We start from the raw sequence: 20,183 nt of genomic DNA on the forward strand, positions 1-20,183 counted from the left end.
CCTCCGCTTTAGGCTGCTTTGTTCATCGTGGACGTGGTGAGCGGGGTGCATGCCTACTCTGCCTCCCATAGCCAGACAGAACTTCAAGTCAGATGTGGCAGTTGCTGCAGCACTGCCCTGTGAACATGCGTGGGGCGTGGTGATGGCAGCATCCCTAATTCAAGCTGTACCTGTGGCTGCAGGTTTCTGGCACAGAAGGACCTTTCGGGACCAGCAACATTCAGGAGCAGCTCCTGCCTTTTGATCTGTCAATATTCAAGTCTCTTCATCAGGTGGAGGTAAGGCCCAGGGTCCCCGGAGTGCAGGCAGGGCTGAGCCCTGCACAGGCGTCATCTTACTGTGACTGTGGCCAGGGAATGTTTTTGATGTAAAGTGTCTGGACTTAATTGGAAGGCACTGTTATTTTCCTGTTCGTCAGTGTGTGGCAGACTCCATCCAGGTAAGTAAAGCCCGCCAGAACGCAGAGAAAGGGGGGCCTGTGCTGCGCTTGGCTAGTCGGCATGTCCCTGTCCCTGGCATGGGCAGCATTGGGACAGGACAGAGCACCAGTGCCCAGCTCCTTCTGGGCCTCGTTGTTCGAGTTGAAGTGCTAGGAAGTCATCGTGAGGGTCAGGCAGAGCCAGTTCCAAGTCTGTTTCCCAAGGCAGGTCAGCAGAGGGCTTTGAGCGTTCTCTGCCCCCTGGCATGCCCACACCTAGCAAGAAATACTTGGCATTGCTCACTGCTAAACTCCTGGGTTCACGATGCCAATTTTGTTACCATTCTTAAAACGAAAGGGGACTCAGTAACAAATAATAAAAAATATTAAAGCATCTGTTTCTGCAGCATGGCTTTTGTGTGCAGCCCTGTGCCCGTGTCTGATGTACACTCCTTAATGGACCCTTCCTTACAGTCCTGTGACGCGGGTACTTTTATTCCCACTTTACAACTGAGAAAACTGAGGCTTAGGGAAGTAAGGAGGTTTGGCCAGAACTGAACAATTAATTCAGCCAAGCCTGACTCCAGAGCCTCTGTCACCCGTTGGACTATTTCGTCTGCAACCTTCTGTGCTTGTCTCAGAGACCTGGAGGACCACTTCCCTTGGTGGGCACTTGTGTTGTGTGCCGAGTGCGGCCTGGCAAGTTGGGGGAGTGCTCAGCCTTGCGCTGGCTCGGCAGGCTGAGTCTCCACCACTGTGGTCTGTGGTGTGTGGCGCCCGAGCAGGTGGCGTGCACACACACCCCTCCTCACTCAGGACAGCGGAGGCCGGGAGGTGGGGCTGAGCCGGAGGGCCCACGGCTCTGAGCTCTGCTCTCTGAGGCCTATACTCCTGTGTGCCTGCCAAACCCCAAACACCACTTACAGAGAAAATGGGGTTCACGGTTCCTTGTGAGTCTTACCAGATACCATAGAGACTATTTCATCAGCACTTAAAAACGGGGAAAAAGGAAGACTTAGGGTTTGACTCACCTCCTGTCTCTAAGGATTTGGATTCACCAATGGTTGTACTCCTTTTTTGTGTGGGTGACGAAAACCCACTTCCCAGGCCTGCTGATGGAGCGGCCGTGCCATTACTGAGACATGGCTCTTCCTTGTTCCAGATAAGTCACTGTGACGCCAAGCACATCCAGGGGCTGGTCGCATCGAAGCCCACCTTAGCCACGATGAGCATCCGCTTCGCAGCAACCTCGATGAAGGTGAGCGCCACCCGTTTCTTGCCTGGGGACTCTGCAGGGGAGCCTGTGCTGTGGTCCCCACCACCTTAGAGGGGGTGTGAGCACTGCCATTGTCTATCAGAAATCAGAAGCTGGACCTGGCCCTGGGCCTGGGCAGCCGCACACTTGTGCAGGACCTCCCAGCACTTAGCAGCCCCTAGGACGCTTTAGTCCACATCTTCGTCAAAAATCATACAGTTAAACAGGATATTTTGAGGAGCTGGATCCCCCACTCTGTCTGCCTCTGAAAAAAAGTCACTGGTTTTTGATAAATTATTAAGCAGTGGTAAGTGGCAGGACGTTTATTAGACAGATTGATATAAATGTTTCTCTTAAGCTTAAAAAGCCCTGACTTAGCACCCGTGTGTATCTTGTTTTTCGTGGACTTGAAGGAAACAGGTGAGTTGGGGATATGTTAGGCCTTGTTGTTTATATATGAGCAATAGAAATACTCCAGTTGTAAATGTAAGAGGTTTCTTTTTTCCTTTTCATAGATTGCATCTTAGTAATGTTAAAATTATTTTCCAGAAAAAAGAATTGTGGCTCCTTTTATGACAAACTGTCTGATCAAGATTTGGGGTTGATAAAATTTGAGGCTGACTGGCTAAAAAACGGAGACTTGTGTTGAGAGCAAAGGGTGTCAGACAGCCTGAGGCACTCCCTGCTGCCTAACTTATGGGGCCCAAAATGATCCATTGAGGAAGGGGAGGTCTTGTGTGCATGGAAAGTCAAAATGCGGGGGCTCGCCTCCCTTCCCTAGAGGGGGCCCTGTGGTCCGTGCTGCTGCCTTTGTCTCAGCGTGTTGGATTTGAGCCCTGTGGAGTAATGGTTAAAAGGGCCTTCTGTCCACATTGGGGACCACAGTGCCAGCTTTGAAAGCACAGTTGCCAGGAAATGCTATGAATACTGACCTTTAGCCTCTGAGATTAAGCCAGAAAAGCCATCACCATATAGAAAAAGGCCCCTGAGGGCTTGGAAAGCATTTGTTCCTGAAGCAGGGCCAGAACATGTTCCAAGTAGCTGTCATGTTACTAAGCTTTTCAGTTATTTCACAATCATTTAAAGACATATGAACCAAAGCTCAATTTTAATGCAAGTTCACTTCCACATACTAAATATGCTCAAGCCCTTCCTGAAATTTTGCAGTGGTTGCTTTCCTAGTGAGTGTTGCGTGAGGGCCCAAGTGTGGAGCTCAACAGATGTTCTTACACAGGAAGTCCTCATTCCTGAAGCCTCGGAATTTGATGAGTGGGAGCCAGAAGGCACAGCCCTGGAAGGCCCTGTGACTGCCGTCATCCCCACATGGCAAGCACTGACCACACTGGACCTGAGTCACAACAGCATCTCTGAGATTGACGAGTCTGTGGTACGCGCTCAGCAGCGGGCGCCAGGGGCTTCTCTAGCCTGACCAAACCCTGACGTTGGGTGTTTAACTTGGCTTTTTCTGGAAGGACCACAGAAAACCCGTGTTCTGTGCATTGCCTGTAACTTTTCAATTAACTTTAAAATTTTAGGGATTATTTAAAATAGGTAGTACTTAGAACCAAATGAGGCATATTAGTTATATGTACATTTGATATAAAAACTGACTGATGAAATTTACTTCTAAGGAATGGGCTGGGAAAATCCACAGATTCCAGATGTGCCTATGTAAGAGTGACATCCAGATGGCATTGGGGCAATAGGAGTGTGATTCCTGTATTTGTGCTTCTCAGTGGGTAGGGTTGGAGAAGCAGGACGGACAGGCTTCCTTTTCTGGGACTTTGCCATTTGTCATTTTCATAAGCCGCGTGCACTGTAAAAGCGGAGACATGCTCATCACTGGAGCCCCTGTGTGTTCCTGTATGTGCTGCCTGGGGGGGCACTGGGAGGTGTCACATCAATGGCCCTGCAGAGACAGCCACCCAAGTAGTCCATGGTCGGAAGAGTCCCAGGGTGTCTGTCCACCATGCACAGGGGTCACGTAGGGTCCAGCCTCCTCAAGTAACATTGGATGTTGTCTTTTTCTACCCCCAAGAAATTGATTCCAAAGATTGAGTTCCTGGACCTGAGTCACAATGGAGTGCTAGTTGTGGACAACCTGCAGGTAATTAATATATTTGGAACCAGCGCCACCTGTGGGCTTCTTACAAGGTCCCGGCGAGTTCAGAAGGCTGATGGTTAATGCAGCCTTGGCAGTTTGGCCAGACCCTGGAGTTTTCTCTCACAGGCACTCGAAAGGTGTCTGGTGTACTAGAGGTTTGTAGGGGCAGGGGCAGCTGCTGTCCCTTTGGGGTCCCAGCGATGCACTTAGTGATGGTTGCAGTAGTTCCCCAAAATTAGAAAAGATATGTAAATAGAAATAGAGCGGAGGTGAAGATGGTGCACTTCCATTGTGAGGATGCACAGCCTCATTTTCAAAGCTCAGGCCTATCCTGTGGGCTATGCTGCCTCTGCCGGGGGTGGCACTGGGCGGTGGCATGTGCAAGGGAATGGAGCTGACTTGTGGAACTGGTCATTTTAGGTTGGATGGCCCATCAGACCAGCGTTAGTCCCCTTTCTTTGGAGCCTTGACCTGAACCACTTTACCCTGTTCTCGTTGCTGCCACAGCACCTGTACAACCTCGTGCACCTGGACCTGTCTTACAACAAGCTGTCCTCCTTGAAAGGGGTTCACACCAAACTGGGGAACATCAAGACTCTGAACCTGGCGGGGAACCTCCTGGAGAGTCTGAGTGGCCTGCACAAGCTCTACTCCCTGGTCAACCTGGATCTCAGTAACAACAAAATCGAGCAGGTGAGCTGTGTGGCCAGTGGCTCTCGGGGTTCTGGGATGACTGCCTCGGTGATTATCATGTTAAAGAGGAATGGTAAGTTTCCCCTTGTCCACAAGAGGCCATCAGAGGTGTTGTCATGTTGCCGAAGTGTTAGAAGCAGGGACGGGAATGGAATCCGTGCTTTGCAGATGGCGGAGGTCGGGAGCATAGGCAGCCTCCCGTGCCTGGAGCACGTGCTCCTGCTGAACAACCCGCTGAGCATCATCCCCGACTACCGGACCAAGGTGCTGGCCCAGTTTGGAGAGCGGGCCTCGGAGGTAGGCTGCCGGGGGTCTGGGGGGGCTGGGGAGGCTAGCTCCGTCCAGGAGACGTTTTAGACGGAGACCGCGTCTTCACAGGCAGAGCCGGGGCTGATAGCCACCGTTGTACCCTCACCTGCTTCAGAAAAATGCCCTCACCCTGAAGGGCCTTTCGGTTCTGGGAAGTCTGCTGACTCCCCAGGAAAAAGCCCCCTCACCCCTCCTGCAGCCCCTCCTGTCAGTGACTACTGGCCACCATCGTTCCCCAGAGGGCTTCCCTGGCATCACCTCTGTCAGAGCTTCAGGCCAGGAGGGCTCCCCGCGAACCAACAGGCGCAGACTGAATGTGCAGGGACTGTCTTCAGCTGGTTAAAAAATAATATTGATGATTGAAGGCAAGGGCCAGAAATAAGATACTTAAAATTGTCATGTTTCCTGGACAACTGGCCATAGTCTTCCAACAAACCCAAGGGTGTGCCCATCTTTGCCAGGGTAACCCAGCCCAGTGTTTGCTGCCTGCTGAGTGTGTCTGGCCACCTGCCACCATGCCAACCAAACAGGTTCACCTGTCACCTCAGCTCCAAGCAGGCCCTTCCCCCATTCCCCCAGTCCCAGGCCAGAAGATACCTAGAAGTCTGCATTCTTCCCTCATCCTACCCCCAACCCCAAACCCACCATCTCTTTTCGGCCCCACGTGCCCCTTCTTCTACACTGTCACCAAGACAATGTTCACAGGGTGACATCTCCTTCTCCCCGGCTCCAGGCCCTTGGGACCTTCCCTTGTTTGATGGCACTGCCTGTCCCACACTGCCTGCCACCACAACCCCTCCTGCATTTGCAGATAGGGGTGCCTGCTCCCATGCTTTTGCCCTCCCCGTTCCCCGGCCCAGAATGCCTTCCCTGTGCTCTTTGCTGATCTGAGTTCCGCCGTAATTGGGGACTTTGTTCAAGTCACTGCTTTCCCCCAATCCCAGCCACCCAAGAGGCCACCTCAGTGGACCCTGTACCCCACCTCACCTTTTTGGAGAGAGACTCCCAGAGACAGCCTGGGTAGTGTGGGACCTCCGTGGGCTTCTCTCAGGAGCTCCTGGGTCACTTCTGTAGGTGGTGAGGAAATCACCTCCCAGGAGCCTGAGCCTCACAGGGCCTGGCCCACACTTCGGCAAGGCTCCTGCCATTCTGCTCCCACCATGCTTGCCAGCCCCTAGGCTGATAGCCATTTCTGGGCTCTGTAGGTCTGCCTGGACAACACAGTGACCACAGAGAAGGAGCTGGACACTGTGGAAGTGCTAAAAGCGATTCAGAAAGCCAAGGAGGTCAAGTCCAAGCTGAGCAACCCCGAGAAGAAGGTGGGCCTCTGTGTGGGAGGAGTGGCGGTACAGAGCCCGCTGAGGAAGGTACAGGCTGGCTCGCAGTGGAACTGGGCTGTGGGAGTGTTCAGGGCCATTGACTCCTGGCTGCATGACCTTGGGCAAGTCACACCCCCTCTGTTTTCATCTGTAAGATGGGAACGGTGATTGTACTTGCCACACGGGGTTGCTGAGGATTAAATGAGACCAGTTTCGCCATCATCGATGTTTGTGAGAACCTTTGAGTTTCTCCTCATCCCTGGCTTGTCAAGTTCTGTTCTTCCTGAACCTTCTCTCCTGGGCTGACTCAAGCACTCCTCCTAGGTCGGTGAGGATTGCCGGCTCTCACCTGCCCCCTGCATCAGACCCAGCAGCTCCCCTCCCACCGTGGCTCCCACATCTGCCTCCCTGCCCCAGCCCATCCTCTCCAACCAAGGTAATCACATATGTAGCTTTCTGCCAACCAGAGCCACACAGGCTCTGCTGGGCTCCCTGGCTGGGCTGGGGTTGTGGGGAGATGCTGGCACCTGCTCCCTGCAGGATTCAGATACAGGGAGGGTGCAGTGCTGTCTGCAGGCTAGCTCCACTCGGGGTGTCACATGGTGGGGGTGCCTGGCAGGACCCCCCCTTGCTCTGACACCCACATCCAATTCCTTTAGGTGCCACAGGGTATCTAATGGGGCCTGAGGCTGCTCTTTGGACAGGCTCGGGGCTGCGGGCTTATAAGAACCCTACTTCCCTACAGGCACTGTGGGCGGATAGGCGCCTTGTTAATGGGGACCAGGACTGTTACTTTCCTGAGCTGGCCTCCCTGATCCCTGCATGGGGAGCTTTCTCTTATCATCACTTTTTCTCCTTGGCTCAGCCCCAAACTCTATTTGTGGGGCCCTGACAGGCTGTCCATGGACCCATGGAAGACCAGTCCCTTTCACCTGCCCACTGTCTTAGCATTTTCAAAGGGCTTTCACCTCTGAACCCAGGCATCCTCGGAGATGAGTGAGTGAAGCAGGTCCCATGAGAGTGTCTGCTGGCCTGGCCCCCACGGAAGAGGGGAGGGTGTGCCGTCCCGAGTGGAGCCGAGGCTCGGGTCACACAGGAAGGAACGCCGCCCGCCCACCCGGGCTCCTGGAGACGCAGAATTTGGTGTGAGGTCTTGGGAAAACAGTTTGACCTTATGTTTCAAGAGCCAGAAAAACGTTCCCACCCCTTGACCTGGTAACCCCACTGGTAGGGATTTTATCCTGGTGGGATAAGATAGCGGGAAGGGGAGATGAAATGCTTACTGCAGCGTTATTTATGCTAGCAAAGCCGGGGATGTGACGGACGTCAGAGGATGAGAAGGTGATTAAGCTGTGGTGTAAAATATTCTGTGGCCATCACATCAGAGAGAGGACACGTGGGTAGGATCCAGGGAGAAGTGCTTGGGTGTAAGTGAAAGCCTGCGGCAGGGCAGTGCACCAAGCACCCGGTGAGGTGTGGGAGAGCGCTCATGAGGACGGGCGGTGATGTAGGTGCCGGCGGGATTGTCAGCTTGCTTTTGTAACACTTGACTGAGAAATTCTGGGTTTATTTTTATATATAAAAGGTGCGGGGGGGGGGGGGCTGTTGTGTCACTGAAGATGCTTCCCTGACCCCCTCTCCTGCCTTGGGGTCAAAGCCCTCTTTGGGCCTCACAGCCCATGCTACCCAGTCACAGCACTGCAGAGACACCACTCGACTAGGGGCCTAGGGGACAGGGAGATGCGACTGGTCCTCGAGGCCAGGGACCAGCCAGTTCTCAGTCAGCATGTGTAGGGTTGATGAATGAGTGTGAGTGAGCAAGCGCGCGGAGCGCGAGCTGGGCACGAGCGGACTGCGGGTGGCGGAGTGCGGCGTCTGCCCCCAGGCCGCGGCTGCAGGCGGCGCCCCCTTGGGTGGTGAGGCCTCTGTAGGAGACAGGCCCAGGCCTCAGCGCCCCTTCCTTACTGCCCCCCCGCTCCTGGGGACATCCCACTGAGTGGCTCCCTGTAGTCTGTTCTCCTTTCCCAGCTGCTGGACATGTAGACGTTGTCTCCAGATTTGCACCTCTTATAAATAAAACTGCAGTGGATGTCTTTGTGTGCACAGCTTTTTCCTTTTTGTGAGAAACAAGAGTTCGGGCCCCCATCTGAGCACTCTCCTGATGTCCCCTGGCCCATCCTCTGGGTGGCCCTTTCTGACCACTTATTTGTACAAACTGTAGTCCAGGACGGAAGCAGAGAGGCTATCCCCGTCCTCATTTCCTTGGCTCCAGAAAGGGCTGGGGCGGGAGGGTAATGGCAAGAAAATGTTGCTTTTTGTCTCACTAAATGGAGGAATCCACAGATGTCTGTGTTCAGCTGTGTGCTGCTGGATCTTGTCTGAATGGGCAAGAGTTTCTCCTGTGGGGAAGCGGCTTGGCTCCCAACCTGATTGTCTAGAAGTAAACATACTTGTGAATAAACTGGGTGCTCAGGGGCCTGCCTGAAGAGGTGCTGTCCAGAAACACCCACCTCTGGTCATCTCGGGAGCTGTTAGCCAGCTTGTTGGTGCCATGGAGGATTGACCGACGTGGGCTAACGTACAGAACGCCAGGGTTGATTCTCTAGGCAGGGCGCGGAGCTCAGGAGCTGTAGAGAGGGGTTCGGAGCAGGCACCTGGGGTCGGTCAGCTGAGTTCGCATCCCACCTTCCTTGGCCACGTTCCGTCAGGCAACTCGTAGCCTCTCTGAAGCTGTTTCCTCACTGTAAAGTGTACACATTCTACTTCATCAATTCTAAGATGCACACATTTCCATCTTGTGACTTCTCTGAAATTGAGATGCGTCTTTCAGTCAGTGGCGTCTCATAGTTGCTGTCAGCCAGCTGGTATTCGTGATGGAGTCGTGTGAAAAACTTCCGTGGACACCTGCTAACACCAAGATGACACCACATCTACGCATCTTAGATTCGATGAACTGTGGTAAATAGTAAGAGGTGTGCATGAGCTAATGCTGGGGAAGGACAGCACTGCTCCTGGCTCATCAGACCTGACCAATAAGGGCTTCCCTCTCCCATGGCCTTATGGGGGGGTCAAGATGACCAGGACAGTGCCCCTGAGGACCTTGGGGAGCTGAGCCCAAGGCAGAACAGGGTAGGAGGATTTGGGAGCATTTTTGTAGAGGGAGAGGTACGTCTAGAGCAGAGAGGGCTTTGCAGTGGAGGTGACATGTGAGGGGAATCCTAGAGGATGAGGAGGATCTGAGCATGTGAGGGAAGAGGGTGGGTCTGGGTTGTATGAGAGAACAGTGCGCTTCATGCAGAGCTCTGCCTGTCACGTTGCCTGCCTGTTCAGAGCTGCTGCTGCTTTGCTTGGGGGCAGGGGAGTCGGGCTTGGGCCATGGCCTGCCTAGCCTATCGGCAGAGGACCTGGGCGCTATGAGTTGTCCTATCCTCAGGCAGCAGATGAGCTGGACAAGGGTCTGTGACCTCTGGGGCTCTGAGGGCTCGGAGTCATTTCATTGAACCTTGGTGACCAGGGGTAAAGCCAGGCTGCGGAGGCACGCCCTGGGCGCCTCCAGATTTTCGTGAAACAAGGGGTTGGTGCTCAGTGTTCATCCAACTGGCTGCACTTAGGAAAACGTTAAAAAACACTTGCAGTCTAGGAAACGTCTGGAGTGAAGTAATGGGCCCAGACATGCTGTATTCTTAGAACAGCCTCAGCAGGATTTCAAAACACCATGTGTTTCCGGGGTGCATGCGTCAGTGTATGCTGTCCATAGGGGATTACCTGGGAGGGGGTGGCGTCAGTGGGTGTGTCCTGGGGGCACAGGTGCTGGGCATGGATTGTCCTTGTGGTGGTGTGCCCTTGTGTGTCTGAAGCTGCGGAGGGGTCACATCGTGGGCTGGGGCTTTATCAGTCACTTCGCTGGGAAGAGGCTCCAGGAGTGAACACGTTTAAGGCTCTTGAGGGACATATTGCCAAACTGCTCTCCCACTGGGCGGACCAGCTTGTACCCCCACCCGCCTCTACCCAGTTAGGCCAGGTCCGAGCCACACAGTCAGTCTGACCTTTGCCAAAGTGAGAGACAAAACTAGTGTCTCACTCCCACTCGCTCTTCTGTGATTACCTGCGAGGCTGAGCATTGTTTCATGTTCCATCCATTGACCATTCTTCTGTGGAATGTCTTCTTTCTTTGCAGTCTCCTATGGGATTTCCAACTTTCTCCCATTTTTGTCACCTGTAACAGCTTTTTATAGATTAAAGATACAAGTGTCAAATATTGCAAGTACTTTTTTCTCATTTCATTTGATTTGATTTTAGGATTTTTTTTTTTTTTTTTTTTTTTTACTTATAGTTAGTTTTTATGTAGTCACACTTGAATTTCTTCCTTTGGATTTAGGCTCAGAAAGTCTCTCTCTACCCTGAGATTAGATAAGCCGTCATTTGTTCTTCAAGTTATTTTAAGATTTCAGTTTTACCATTTTGTTCTGTAATCCATGTGGCTGTGTTTGGGGGTCTGACTTGCCCCCGGCCGTGCTGATATCTCAAGGGCCCAGCCCCATTTGTTGAATGGCTGCTCTCCCTGCCCCGCTGTCCCACCTGCCTGCCCCTGGTCTCTCCAGGAATCATGTTTGTGCAAGAGGAGGCCCTGGCCAGCAGCCTGTCGTCCACCGACAGTCTCCCTCCCGAGGACCAGCCCATTGCCCGGGGATGCTCTGATTCCTTGGAGTCCATTCCTGCGGGACAGGTAATGCCTGCCTCCTGCTTCTGGAAATTGCTTACCTGTGTGCCAGCTCTTGTCTGAGGCTGATGGCAGTAGGAGACGGCCTGGCTGGGGTTGTGGCAGCTGCTGCCATTGCTTGCCGTACTCCACTTTATGATGACGGCTCTGTTCAGCCTCCGTCTCCATTTCTCCCCTCTTCCTCTCCCTCCCCCAGTGGGACCAGGCAGTTCTCTCTCACTGGGCCCTGGGGGACAAAGCCAGATGACCGTTAGCCCATGTGATTGGACTCCCGTGGGGAAAGCAATTCAGAAGGTGGTGGGGGTGGCGGGGCTTGTTTGGGTTTCAAATCCATCAGGAAGAGTTTCTCCCCTGCTGCCTGACACCCCTGAGCCATTCTGCCCATTCCTACATGTCACCCTGGTAGTTTGGGACACAGTGTGACTCCGGCACATTCACTGTGGCTGCTGCTGAGGGTTCTGGAACTTCTTCATGTGTCCTGGGAAGAGAGGAGGAAGGCAAGTGTGATGTGAGTGGCTCATCTGCCATGTGCGTGGGGAGTGTGCTTGGTACCTGGGCCTCCCTCCAGCCCCATCTCTGTCTTATGGCCGTGTGACCCTGGACAGTATGCCAAGCCCTCATCCTGTCCCCGCACTCACCCATTCACCCCACCCCCGGAATCATACAGTAGGAAGGAGGCTCCCTGTCTTCCCCATTGCCCAGAGACCATTGGGAGGGCTTTGCCAGGTGCTGTGCAGTCACTGTTCATTGTTTCCTCTACTAGCCAGTTACCAAGTTGGTAGACTGGCCACGTGGACCCTCTGGAGTGGCCCAGGGAACACTCAGACGCCAGACTCAGAGGCACAAAATGACCTGCAGATTGGCAAGAGGGCCTGGCCCACGGTTAGGAGTGTGGGCTGGGGACAGACAGATACGGGTGGGAATCAAACCTGCCATGCACCAGCGGGATAACGGAGAGGGGGTCTCTGCCTCAAGGACCCAGGGTGTACTCCGGAGTAGTGTGGGATGGTGAGGAACTTCCTGCAGGGCAGTGAGGGAGAGGGTGGGGTGCCAGGCTCAGGGTCCAACACCTGATAAATGCCAAGGAATGGCTGCAGCAGGTGGGGCTGACCGCGTTTCCTTCTCTATCAGGCACCTTCTGATGACATGCCAGGAGCTGTTGGCGGTGCAAGGTAGGGAAGAGCTTAAGAAGACATTCTGAGCCTTCTGCAGTCACACTCAGCTGTGGCTAGTGGTAACCAGCTGGATTTTGTTAAAAATCTGTTCACAGAAGTCCTCTAGAACTATCTTCCTTTAAATAAACCGATGAGATGGGCTCTGGTCTGCTTCCAAATTCTAATCCCTAAACTCTGCCTGACACATGTTATCCTACACTAGGGGTCAGCGGATCAAGGCTGCTTTGGTCCACAGCCTATGACTAAGAATGATTGTTCCATTCTTAAAGAGCTGTTCAAAAAAAAAAAAAAAAAGTATGTGGATGGGGTGCCCCTAAAGCCTGAAGTGTTCACTCTGACCCTTTGTGGAGGAGGCTTCCCAGCCTCCTGTACACACACTTTTTCACGAGGGCAGTAGTGGGCAAGAGGAGCTTGAATTTAGGTGTGAAGGTCCCAAGAACCCCCCTCCCACAGGTGCCCTTGAAGGGAACTGTTGCCAACAAGTGAGTTCTTGCCCTCGAGCACTCATTATCTTGGGGCAGCATCTGAATGACTGTGATGCTTTTGTTGGGGGAACCTGTGTGGTGTGGGCAGGACTGCTAGACACCTGTCATCAGAGCGCTGGACATGTGGCCTCGGTGCAACTGGCCGCCCCAGCCTTCTGGCACCTTGGCTCCCCACCAGGGCGCTTGTCCTAGGAATAGACTTGGCTGTTTAGGAGGCCTGGGAGACCCATGAATTGGGTCCTGGGAACCAGGGTGTAGCAGCAGACCCCGGACTTGGCAGGCGGGATGTCCCAGCCCAGCGTGTTACTGACCTGGCTTCTCCTCTCACAGTGGGGAGCACGCAGAGCCCGAGGTGCAGGTGGTGCCTGGGTCGGGTCAGATCATCTTCCTGCCCTTCACCTGCATCGGCTACACAGCCACCAACCAGGACTTCATCCAGCGCCTCAGCACACTCATTCGGCAGGCCATCGAGCGACAGTTGCCCGCCTGGATCGAGGCTGCCAACCAGCGGGAGGAGGGAGGCGGGCCTGGCGAGGATGACGACGACGAGGACGACGAGGATGTCGCTGAGAACCGCTACTTCGAAATGGGGCCCCCAGACGTGGAGGAAGAGGAGGAGGGAGGCCGGGCGGCGGAGGAGGAGGAGGAGGACACCGAGGAGGAGCGCCTGGCCCTGGAGTGGGCGTTGGGTGCGGACGAGGACTTCCTGCTGGCGCACATCCGCATCCTCAAGGTGCTCTGGTGCTTCCTGATCCACGTGCAGGCCAGCATCCGCCAGTTCGCCGCCTGCCTCGTGCTCACCGACTTCGGCATCGCCGTCTTCGAGATCCCGCACCAGGAGTCCAGGGGCAGCAGCCAGCACATCCTCTCGTCCCTGCGCTTTGTCTTCTGCTTCCCGCACGGAGACCTCACCGAGTTCGGCTTCCTCATGCCCGAGCTGTGTCTGGTACTCAAGGTGAGGCACAGCGAGAACACGCTCTTCATCATCTCGGACACCGCCAACCTGCACGAGTTCCACGCGGCCCTGCGCGCGTGCTTCGCGCCGCAGCACGTGGCCATGCTGTGCAGCCCGGTGCTCTACGGCAGCCACACCAGCCTGCAGGAGTTCCTCCGCCAGCTGCTCACCTTCTACAAGGTGGCGGGCGGCTGCCAGGAGCGCAGCCAGGGCTGCTTCCCTGTTTACCTGGTCTACAGCGACAAGCGCATGGTGCGGACAGCCGCGGGGGACTACTCGGGCAACATCGAGTGGGCCAGCTGCACGCTCTGCTCGGCCGTGCGGCGCTCCTGCTGCGCGCCCTCCGAGGCCGTCAAGTCCGCCGCCATCCCCTACTGGCTGCTGCTCACGCCCCAGCACCTCAACGTCATCAAGGCTGACTTCAACCCCATGCCCAACCGCGGCACCCACAACTGTCGCAACCGCAACAGCTTCAAGCTGAGCCGCGTACCACTCTCCACCGTGCTGCTGGACCCCACACGTAGCTGCACCCAGCCCAGGGGTGCATTCGCCGACGGCCATGTGCTGGAGCTGCTCGTGGGCTACCGCTTTGTCACCGCCATCTTCGTGCTGCCCCATGAGAAGTTTCACTTCCTGCGTATCTACAACCAGCTGCGGGCCTCCCTGCAGGACCTAAAGACCGTGGTCATCGCCAAGACCCCTTTGACTGGGGGCCAATCCCAGAGGCCCCTCGTGGACGGCCAGCCTGCTAAGGGCAGAGCCAGGTGAGACTGAGCACAGGCTTTTGAGGCTGGGGGCATGGAGCTGGTATGTGCCCAGGAAGTTCACATCTCTGTGTCTGGGACCACTCACCCCAAGCCACATCTCTGAGCACCTGCCATGTGTGAATGGGTCCAGGGTGGGCCCAGTTCCTCAGCTGATCTCAGCGCCTGACCGCTCTCAGAAGTGTCGTTGGTTCTCCTAGGCTTGGCATTGGGCTGCTCCTTCTCTCCCAGGGCTTCAGAAAAGGCCTAAGCAAGCTGTCCTTTCACAAGGACAGGCTAACTCACTACCCTGCCACCTAAGGTCTGCCCCCACCTTGCCTGGCTCTCTCCACTCTGCTCCACTGGGCCCAGGCATGGCCTCTAAGCATCACCCCCCACCCCCTTTCCCCAGGGACTCACTGTCCCGTGGCTGGCTCTGTGGCCTGGGGGACTGCTTCAGGCATCACCTGCCTCTGACCTCCAGCTCCAAGCCTTACCCTGTGGGGAGCCACACACCCCTTCTCAGAAAGACCTGGGTTGCTGATGGGCCCTCTCTGAATGTAATTGGGAGAGTCCCTTCCAAAGGAATCTGTTGGCTGAGAGCAGCAAGGTCTGAGTATGTGAGCAGGGTGGTTACCTCATGTAAAGCTCTTTTTCTTCTGGGGGGAGACTGAGGCACACACAGGGAAGGAATGGCAGCCCTGTCTTATTCATTCTCACTCTCTTCTCCACCCTGCTCCTGCCCCCTGAGCCTGACTTTCCCTGGGCTCCCTCCCCAGGTTTTCCTGGTGGCTGCCTGGAACTGTGGGTAGAGGGGGCCTGTGGTGGGGGAAGGGTCACACCTACAGTTCACCCCCACCTGCGGCTCGAAGGCCATGTGCCCTCGAGGGTGACCCTGTCTCCTTTCACAGCCCCCTGGCTTTATATGCTGGGGCTTCCCCAACCTGGGCGAGAAAGTCCTTCATTTGTCACACTCCTGTCCCCTGAGACACAGTCTAGCTCTTTCTCTTCTGTCCCGGTGGCGAAGCTGTCGTCACCCCAGCATCTCACGGGGCCTGCTTCTCTCTCCAAGCCAGCCCTGCAACTGATGTTCCCAGAGGGTTTCCAACCTATTGGCTGAATTGGGTACCCCTCTTAGGCGCAGCTCAAGTCCCATGCCCTCTGTATGTAGAGACCCCTGCTGCCTCCGGGAACTGGAAAACAGCTTGTGCCCAAGGTGGCCCTGCACAGCTGTCTCCCCATCTCCCTGCCTCTGTGCTGAGGCTTTGGGTGGTGACACCTGGTCTCCATGTCTCTGCCACCCCCAAGCCTGGCTGGAACCTGCCCACAGTGGGGAGTCCATGCAGAAATCAGGCGCCCTGCTTCACCCCCGCAGATGCATCTCTTCCCCAGGACAGGAGGTGGACAGCCCAGAAGCTTGTTGGGGGCATGTGGCCCAGTGCAAAATCAGAGCCACAGGGGTCTTGCTCCACAGCTGGGCTGTCCAGTTGAGAGAACAGTGTCCAAAGGACTTCCCTCAGCATGGATACGGGTGTAGGCTGGTTGCAGGGGGGCCCCGTGCCTGAGCTTTAAGGGTTATGAGCATTGTTTGATCTAGTGCTTGGAACAGACCAGTGAAAACCTAGCGTGGCCACCTGGAGTGATGGCTGGGTGAGGGGAGAGAGGACGCAAAGGCAGACTGAGGGGCCTTTTGAGTTTTTGGTTCTCTGCGTGCGCCCAGGTCCCAGCCCTGCTCACCTGAGTTGTGCTCTGGACTCTGAAGTGGCATTTCTAACACCTCTACCACCTTCTCAAAATACGTTTTCAGTTCATGGGCCACATGTGTCTGTCCCAGCCCTGGGGTGTCACATGGCTTGTCTTGCCCCCATCTGCCCATCTCTCTCCCAACAGAAAGGGCCAGGGCCTTTCCCTCTGCCGTTTTGTCTTCCCATAGGGAACCTGGTGATGAAATCCCCAAGGGACCCCAGAGGTGGCGTGTGGTACATGTGCTCCTCTTATACTCTGGTTGCGTGTAGGATATGAACCTCCATTTGGGGTCCACATGTTAATATGGTGTTTCTCGGGGCATTGGGAGATGCAGCAATGACCAGCGTCCCCAGGAGGCCCCAGCAGAGGCTCCGGCTCCAGCCCCAGCAGAGGCAGCAATCCTGGCCCCAGTGGAGGTCCCTGCTCTGGCCCGGGCAGAGGCCTCAGCCCCAGAGGAGACCCCAGCTCCAGCCTCAGTGGAGACCTCAGCCCCAGCAGAGGCTTTGGCACAGGCTGAGGTCCCTGCCCAGTACCCAAGCGAGCAGCTGATCCAGTCCGCCTCGGAGGAGAATCAGATCCCCTCGCACCTGCCCGCCTGCCCATCGCTCCGGCACATTGCCAACCTGCGGGGGAGCGCCATCGTGGAGTTCTTCCACAGCAGCATTGCTGAGGTACTGGCCGGGTGCTGGTGTGAACAAATAATTGGTCCTGGAGGCTGTGGCAGAGCTTGCATTGCGGTCAGCACAGGTTCTCTGATTTACCTGTGCTGGCTTTTCCCCAGCTTCAGCCGTTCACAGCTTTGAGGGCCTGGGTAGGGAGGTCCTGGGCTGCCCTCCCCTGGTCAGCTGTCCTGTCACCTTCTCTCCCTGTGTCTATTGCTATCCTTGAGCCCCAGGCAGACCCCACTGTACACCCATCTCCCACCCCTCACTTCCTGTGTGCTTCCAAGTTTATTAATCCATTGACGATGCAATGAAGTTCCTGCATCTCCCCATCCAAGGCTGTGGGCATGTCACCAGGGCTGTAGGGCTGACAGAGGGGTGCTCTGCCTGGAGATCTGTTTTCAGGTATGGTTTGGAAGAGAAGTGGCGTGCCCCTCCCGGCCCTGCTCTCCTGCGGGCCCAAACCAGCCCCTTTGTGTCCAGGTGGAAAACGAGGAGCTGAGGCACCTCATGTGGTCATCAGTGGTGTTCTACCAGACCCCAGGGCTGGAGGTGACCGCCTGCATGCTGCTCTCCACCAAGGCCGTGTACTTCGTGCTGCACGACGGCCTCCGCCGCTACTTCTCAGAGCCACTGCAGGGTAGGCACCAGGGCCTGCTGGCATCTGGGAGCTCGGGGCCCATGCCCGCGGAGACAGGCTGGGCTCCGTCTCTAGAGCCCATTATGTGGCCTCAGGCAGCAGCAACTCAGCTGCACTGGACTGAGAACCCCTTGTCTGAGGAAGGAGGGGTGAAGCAGCATCCCCCCCATGACATTGTCCTGAAGGACCTAAGGCCCCGTGTGAAAGTGCCAGGCTAGGGCCCGGCGAGCCCCTGGGAACTAGCCACGGTGAGAGGTGGAGCAGCCTCTGTGCCTGGGGCCTCAGTGGGAGACTCCTGGTGACTGCACTGAGCCAGGCGCAGCGCAGACCCCAGAACTCATTGCCTGTGAAGCCTCGTGTGCATAGAGGGTGCTGGTGGCTCCTCAGCAGGCCAGGCCAGCCGCGGGGACACATTCCTGCTGGACACAGCTGTGCACCTAGGCCGCTCATGCTCGCCAGGCACAGCCGCCACCACCTTTGGTCCCTTTCTCTCCACAGATTTCTGGCATCAGAAGAACACTGACTATAACAATAGTCCCTTCCACATCTCCCAGTGCTTTGTTTTAAAACTCAGCGACCTGCAGACAGTCAACGTTGGGCTTTTTGACCAGTATTTCCGGCTGACGGGTGAGTGACACTGTGCTTTGCCCTATTTTAGGTGAAGGCCAGTGTTACCAGTGGGCTTCCACCGTCCATATGTGGGTGCATTATCACAGGCAGTTATCTCTCTGCTTAGAGTGAATTCACCAGAGCGGGAGGAAGCAGCTTCAGGAACTGCTGAGGGTGCAGAACTCACCCCGCAGGGCTTGGAGCCGGAGGGGGGGCAGGCAGAGGCACTGAAGTCCCGGGCAGTGCCTGGAGGGCAGGCGGAGTAGGCCCTGGGCTGAGGGCAGGATGTTTCTGACTCACACTTCCTGAAGAGAGAAAGCTAAGCTTTTTCCCTAATGCCTCTGTATCCCCTTCCAGAAAAATGTCATAGCTCTTCCGGCCTGAGAAATGGCCGGCTCCTCAGGCCCCGTGATGCTTTCCCACATGTGCCTTCCTGGCTCTGGCTCTGTGGGCTTCAGGTCCAGGCTGACCTGATAGAGACTAGAGATGGCTCCAGGCACAGGGACGGGAGGGGAGCAGCTGCTTGCAACCGTGACCAGCCCCTTCTCCCATAGGCTCCTCCCCAGTGCAGGTGGTGACATGCTTGACTCGGGACAGCTACCTGACACACTGCTTCCTCCAGCACCTCATGGCCGTGCTCTCCTCCCTGGAACGCACACCCTCACCTGAGCCCGTTGACAAGGACTTCTACTCCGAGTTTGGGAACAAGACCACAGGTACCCACCCAGTGCAGGCTGCAGACAGGCCATCTGGGCTGGCGTCATGGGCCTTCTTGCCGACCCCAAAGGCTGCAGCAGCCCTGGAGCACGTCTCTGCCTCTGTCTCAGTGTTTCTCTCTTGTTCTGCTTAGCCAGCGAGGGTTTTACATGGGCTTTTCCATGGCAGCAAACCCTCAACCATCTGGCAGATGTACTTCCTGTGTCTGCTTTGCTCTGGGCTGCTGGCCTGTGGGTGTCTACCTGTGTGGGGAGCTTGGTGCTCTCTCCCGCCTCTGGCAGAAAGCAGCTCACGCTACCACCTCTGGGTGGCCTGGGGCTACTGGCATTTGCAGCAGCCCCACCACAGGCCAGTTCCAGGCTACAGCCCTAGCGGGCATCTCTCTCTGCAGGGAAGATGGAGAACTACGAGCTGATCCACTCAAGCCGCGTCAAGTTCACCTACCCCAGTGAGGAGGAGATTGGGGACCTGACGTTCATTGTGGCCCAGAAGATGGCCGACCCAGAGAAGACACTGGGCCTCAGCATCCTGCTGTATGTGCAGGCCTTCCAGGTGGGCACGCCGCCACCAGGGCAATGTAGGGGCATGCTGCGCCCCAAAACACTCCTGCTCACCAGTGCCGAGATCTTCCTCCTGGATGAGGACTTCATCCACTACCCACTGCCCGAGTTTGCCAAAGAACCGCCACAGAGAGACCGGTACCGGCTAGACGATGGCCGCCGTGTCCGGGACCTGGACCGTGTGCTCATGGGCTACCAAACCTACCCGCAGGCTCTCACCCTTGTCTTTGATGATGTGCAGGGCCATGACCTCATGGGCAGTGTCACCCTGGACCACTTCGGGGAGGTGCCAGGTGGCTTAGCCAGAGTGGGCCAGGGCCGTGAGGTCCAGTGGCAGGTGTTTATCCCCAGCGCCGAGAGCCGCGAGAAGCTCATCTCACTCCTGGCCCGCCAGTGGGAGGCCCTGTGCGGCCGGGAACTGCCCGTTGAGCTCACCGGCTAGTCCAGGCTGCAGCCAGCCCTTGCTGCCCCCCGTGTCCAGCCTGATGTCCACTCAGTACGGGGAAGCAGGGTTTCTTTGTTCTTTTTAAGATGATTTTCCCCCCCTTTTAGGTACCTTCATTTGACTGTCCTCCCAGAGAATGTGAACATACGTGTTCAGTTGGCTCTTTCTAACTGGGGGAGTGCAAGTGTCGGCCCCGCCCGGGCCTCCGTGTACCATTAGCCTTCTGTGGCTCTGTCGCCTGCCCCTGGTGCAGCATGGTCGGGCACAGCAGTGTCTTGTCTCCTGTTGTAGAACTATTGTTAATACGTGACGTCATGGGTCTTAACTATTTTACGCATCAGGACGCGTAATGTCAAGTCGTCGTCTTGCTGTCCCTGTGAGCAGTTGCTGCTAATCATGAAGCTGGCGGCAGAATGCATATCGGAAGTTCCCCCCCCCCGCCCCCGTGCAGTTTTCCAAAGTGGAGGCTTCTCCTGGTCCAGACACGTGGGAGAGCCCTGTCGGGGGCAGGAGTCCCCCAGGCCTTGAGGCGGAGAGGGGTGGGGGCAGGGGACCTAGAGCTGCCAGCACCAAGTGTGAAGTCCTGTTGCCTATTTTCTCTATTCCAATAAAGTAGAGTTTGACACAA

At 56.0% G+C, this 20,183-nt stretch overlaps 1 protein-coding gene across 3 annotated transcripts in view; it reads left to right on the plus strand.

Moving 5' to 3' along the window:
* The window catches only part of NISCH (nischarin), a 31,865-nt gene extending 11,682 nt beyond the window's left edge, over positions 1-20,183 (plus strand). Inside the window, exons 6-22 of one of the 3 annotated variants that reach the window (XM_033131806.1) lie at positions 183-278; positions 1,581-1,676; positions 2,908-3,060; positions 3,712-3,780; positions 4,285-4,470; positions 4,639-4,767; positions 5,985-6,098; positions 6,423-6,534; positions 10,700-10,824; positions 11,225-11,326; positions 11,950-11,990; positions 12,809-14,197; positions 16,251-16,593; positions 17,068-17,224; positions 17,723-17,851; positions 18,388-18,549; positions 18,942-20,183. In XM_033131806.1, the coding sequence (XP_032987697.1) occupies positions 183-278; positions 1,581-1,676; positions 2,908-3,060; positions 3,712-3,780; positions 4,285-4,470; positions 4,639-4,767; positions 5,985-6,098; positions 6,423-6,534; positions 10,700-10,824; positions 11,225-11,326; positions 11,950-11,990; positions 12,809-14,197; positions 16,251-16,593; positions 17,068-17,224; positions 17,723-17,851; positions 18,388-18,549; positions 18,942-19,552 (4,014 nt within the window). In that variant the 3' untranslated portion in view covers positions 19,553-20,183. Of the gene's footprint in view, positions 1-182; positions 279-1,580; positions 1,677-2,907; positions 3,061-3,711; positions 3,781-4,284; positions 4,471-4,638; positions 4,768-5,984; positions 6,099-6,422; positions 6,535-7,078; positions 8,192-10,699; positions 10,825-11,224; positions 11,327-11,949; positions 11,991-12,808; positions 14,198-16,250; positions 16,594-17,067; positions 17,225-17,722; positions 17,852-18,387; positions 18,550-18,941 lie in introns of those variants that run through there. The other 2 variants (XM_033131807.1, XM_033131808.1) reach the window with 2 other exon arrangements.

The sequence above is a fragment of the Rhinolophus ferrumequinum genome, chromosome 17 (assembly GCF_004115265.2).
Source record: "Rhinolophus ferrumequinum isolate MPI-CBG mRhiFer1 chromosome 17, mRhiFer1_v1.p, whole genome shotgun sequence".
NCBI lineage: Eukaryota > Metazoa > Chordata > Mammalia > Chiroptera > Rhinolophidae > Rhinolophus > Rhinolophus ferrumequinum.